The sequence below is a fragment of the Nematolebias whitei genome, chromosome 1 (assembly GCF_014905685.2).
Source record: "Nematolebias whitei isolate Nwh7 chromosome 1, NemWhi1, whole genome shotgun sequence".
Lineage (NCBI taxonomy): Eukaryota > Metazoa > Chordata > Actinopteri > Cyprinodontiformes > Rivulidae > Nematolebias > Nematolebias whitei.
The window spans coordinates 41,565,822-41,570,500 of NC_056498.1; the positions used below are offsets into that span (position 1 = coordinate 41,565,822).

The 4,679-nt window shown below is 44.0% G+C and overlaps 1 protein-coding gene across 1 annotated transcript in view; it reads right to left on the reverse strand.

The window, feature by feature from the left end:
• inpp4b (inositol polyphosphate-4-phosphatase type II B) overlaps nt 1-4,679 on the reverse strand; it is a 24,057-nt gene that overhangs the window by 12,181 nt on the left and 7,197 nt on the right. Inside the window, exons 3-7 of the mRNA XM_037682368.1 lie at nt 3,251-3,347; nt 1,477-1,546; nt 1,254-1,401; nt 885-1,015; nt 443-550 (exon numbers count right to left, since the gene is read on the reverse strand). Of these exons, the coding sequence (XP_037538296.1) occupies nt 443-550; nt 885-1,015; nt 1,254-1,401; nt 1,477-1,546; nt 3,251-3,347 (554 nt within the window). The remainder of the gene's footprint in view (nt 1-442; nt 551-884; nt 1,016-1,253; nt 1,402-1,476; nt 1,547-3,250; nt 3,348-4,679) is intronic.

The window sequence follows — 4,679 nt, forward strand, 5'->3', positions numbered from 1 at the left end:
CACCTGAAACATGTGAAACACAAGAAACACATGAAACACCTGAAACATGTGAAACACATGAAGCAGATGAAATATGTGAAACACCCAAAACATAGAAAACACGTGAAACATCTAAAACACCTGAAAGATGTTACTGTTGTTCACTTATTAGCTTTCAGCTAGTATTTTGCTCCTTTTAGCTTTAAGTGTGTGTTTTACTTCTTACTTTTAGCTACTGTTTTGCATCTTATTAGCTTTAAGCTCGTGTTTTACTTCTTATTAGCTTTTAGCTACTGTTTTGTATCTTATTAGCTTTAAGCCAGTGTTTTGCCTCTTTTAGCTTTTAGCCAGTGTTTTGCCTCTTGTAGCTTCACTGCCTCAGTTAATGATTCTTTAGCACATCAGAATCATCACGTGCTGACTCAGCGCTCAGACCATAAACAAAACAGCAGCTGGACGTTACCTGAGCTGTCAGGACCTTTGACCTCCATCCTCTGAGAGTGCAGGTTGGTTGGAACGAACTGAAGGTGTCGGTCGGACTTGCTGCTGCTGGACTTGAAACACGGTGAAGCTGATTGAAAGAAGAACGTTTTATCAGGAGGAGAAACGAAGACAACAGCTTCCAAACAGGCTGAAACACCGAGATGTTCTGCTGACGCACAACAAGGTTCTCGGCTAGAGGTCAGAACTTGAGTTTAAGAGCCTACATATGGTTCATAGGTCAGAGTTAAGTAGTTTAACAAATAAAACATTTATCTGACAATAGCCAGGAACAAGGACTAAAAGCTGAAAGAAGCAGCAGCTAAAGTCTCAGTGTAAAAGCTAGAGGAACGTCTGGCTGCTTGGAGGACAAGTAAGAAAAAGTTCAGGATCAGGACTTTTACACGGTTCTTCCTGGACCTTACTTGAGAGTTTGTCGAGCTCAGCCAACGTTTCCTGGTAGCAGCCAATCAGATGGTCACAGTGGCTGATGACATCATGTCGCAGACCGTCCCAGTGGGGTGAAAGGTCACCGAGCTCCTTCACCTCCTGGACTCTGACAAACAAACATTTTCCGTCCATCGTGAGACGAGCCGGTGCCTAAAGATGAACTTCACAAACACGTAAACGTTCACGTGGTTTTGTTTTTAAAACTTTACATCAGAACTGACCGGGACATGGAAGGTCAACGGTGAGGTCGCAGCTCGTTGACGTAGAACGCGTTCTACAGTTCGGGGACTAAACTGATGCACAGGTCAGACTTGTCAACGTTGCGTCTTATCGGTTGTCCTCACCTGTCCGTGTGCTCCCGAATGAGCACGCTCAGTAGCTGTTTGGGTACGGAGAAGGAGAGCGGCGTCTCGCACATCTGCTCCCGGACCAGCAGCCACCTCCGGTCCTCGGTCTGAAACCGGTACACCTTACACACCTGGGCACACAAAACTGCACACACACGTTTGTACCAAGTGACAGGGGACAAGTCCAACAGGGACACGATGGCGTCAACGTGGGACTCACCGGCTCTCATCATCGGAGAATTTTCTCCGTTATGAACGGAGCCATGATGAGCGTTACGGAGAGAGTGGCCCTGAAACGAGAAGACAAGAGAATAATGTCCAACGGTGGACAAAAAGGACAGAAAACACTCATCTGTCTTCATGTTCCTCCTCTGACTCTCGCTCAAGACGAACGCGTCTGCTCTCCCTCCCCCGTTCTCCTCTTCCTCCTGCTTTGCTCTCTGTGTTTGAAGCTCCTGGTACACATCTCCCGAACGAAAGAATACTATTTTGGATCTGGTGAGCTGGACTTTCAACACAATCGACAAAATCTTTTCAATAAAACGACAGGGTCCTGGAGAGCCCTCTAGTCCGGCTGAGACTCACGCTGCAGGGTACATCATGGATCCGTGGGGAGCTTGGCAGCTGATGTGTCTCTCAGTTCTGACTCAGGAGGACGCCGAAGACGTTTATATTTTGGATTTATGATAGCAGCGTTTCTGCTCTTTGGCATCGGCGGGGCTCTGTTTTATCAACTTGAAGACATCGGCAGCAGCTTCGTCCATGGCAAAGCTTCCAAGTCTGTGTGAAAGTTTGGTCCGTGCTACGAGTACTCAAAATCAGCTGCTTTACAAGTTAAACTGTAAGATGGAGGCGATTTGTGAGAATCACAGGCCGCCTGCGGCTTCTAGTACTCGCCAGCATGTTGGGATTAACCTTGAAGAAGGCTCATAACGCGGATCAGTGAAGTGGAATACCCATAAATCTGGACATTTTGGATCTGGAAAGTTCCAGCAGGACTCAAGGCTGACAAGAAAAAACAGTCTGTCTGAAGAAAATCAACAATTGTGGTTTATCTAATAATAAATAATAAATAAAGTGCTATGTGTTGTCATCATTGTATGTTCCCATACAGAGATGACATTAGTTCTCTGCATTTAACCCATTGCACCTGGGATACAACAGGTGGAGCAGTGGGCAGCTATGTAAGCGCCTGGGGAGCAATTCGGGATTAGGTGTCCTGCTCAGAGACACCACGAGATGTGCAATGACCGAGGATCGAACCCAGGAGTCGGATGCCCTGCCCCTACACCATCTTGACCCCTAAATCTGAATCTGACTCCCCTGTTTGGCCTCGAATACGAGCCGACTATCAAATTTCTCCTGGGACATGGGTAACGAGGGACAAAGCTTCGTCTGTCGTGACCCCCTCTGCGAGAACTTCTGTGCAGGCTTCTCAGAACTGCCGGTTGAACATCATCAGGACTATGGCCTCTCTGGAAGAGCTTCATGGACACATCTCAACGTCTTGACGTCAAATACATAATGTGTTTGTAAATGTGCTGCTGGGAGAGTTTTTGACGTCTCAAATCGTGTCCTGATAGGACAAGATGTGAAGAGATCTTTTTTGTAATACCACTAGCCATCCTCATGGTTCGTATCCTTTTTCTATCTAAAAGTATTCTGATAAAGAACAAGAGGCTGCGCTCTTGTAGCAGCAGCAACGTGCACCACGTCCATCTTTCAAACGACTGTACGGACATAATCTCACTGTGTCTCGGTACAACGATAATAGAACTGATTCTGATGTCCTCAGACAACTTTACCCCCTTTTTGTTTCCTGTTCTCACATGTGACCGGTTTGAACTGCACGGTATCTTAAATTAACCACCAGTGACTCAGACTGCAGGAACTAAAAATATCTGAATGGAAACCAAACGTGCTGAAGTGACACCCCGGCAGCGTCCAACACCGTCTCTGAGACAATAAAGACAGACACGTTGAGTTTTGTCAACCTTGTGTTCGGGACAAGTTTTATCTTCATTGTCCTCCTCCTCCGCCTGAAGACGAGACGCCGTCACCTCTCCAACCTCGTGCACTCTGTCCATCGTCCTGACGGGCACACAGAAGATTTAAAAAATAAAGTCGAGACAGAAAGAAGAACTGAACGGTGCACGAGAAAACAAATCCCGTAAAAAACCCCAAATTTATTTCACGCCGAGGGTGACGGATACATTCGTCCCTGTGCCAAATCAAACCCACATCGTGTTTTGGTCCAATACACATACTGTGTACAGCATGGATATGCCCTGCAAGGATCCCTGCGACCCCATAACAGAGGCCAGCTACGGACAGACACATTGTAAATACACAGTTTCGTTCCACCTCATGTACCACATGTGATGCAAATGACAATAAAGTCACCTTGGACCTTGATGTGTGACAGATGTGACAGATGTGTGACAAGTTAGACTCAAAAGAGAAAACAACCTGCACGGATCAAAAACCGTAAACAAGACAAGACTTTCAAGACACGTCCTTTTCTGATAAAACACCGTCTGATACTGAGTCCTGATTGGCTGCTGAGTCTCGTTAAAGATAAAAGAAGCAGAACACTAGCTAAATGTGACAAAAGGCTAGCTCAAAGATAAAATGAGCAAAACATTAGAAGAAGCAAAATGCTAGGTAAAAGTAGAAAAATGTCAGCTAAAATTAGCTAAAGACTAAATCTATCTAAATAATAACCAGAAGCTAAAAGTACTATAAAGATAGGAAAACAGTAAAAGCAGCACAAGAATGGCTAAAAACTAAATGTAGCTGAATTGTAAATAAAGTAGCAAAAGGCTAGGTAATAGCTTAAAGTAGAAAAACACTACTTAAACATAAGCTAAATGCTAGCTAAATAAAAAAAAAAACTAGCAAGTAGCACAAGAATGGCTAAAAACTAAACGTTGCTGAATTGTTATTAAAACACAAAGGAGCAAAAGGCTAGGTAATAGCTCAAAGTAGAAAAAAAGTTAAGATTTACTAAATGCTAGCTAAAAGTAAAACAAAACACTAGCTAAAAGCAACAAATGTATCTAAATGTTAGCTAAATTAGAAAAAGGTTAAAAAGGTAAAAGCTAAATTTATAAAAATGGTAGCTAGAAGCCAAAAGTTGTAGAACAGTAACTAAAAGATAAAGTAGCAACAGTTGCTGAAAGTTAATGTTGCAGTTAGCTAAAAGCTAAATGTAGCTAAATGTGTTAAAAGTTCCAAACCAGCCTCAGAGTAAGAAGCAGAAACTCTGCAGGTCTGTAAACGTTACACGGAAGAATGTAAACATTACCAGACACACCTGAATGCAACATGCCAACACAGGTTCACCTCCTGCTGTCCTCAGTACAGATAAACGTCCTGCTGTCCTCAGTACAGACACATCATGCTGTCCTCAGCACAGAGACA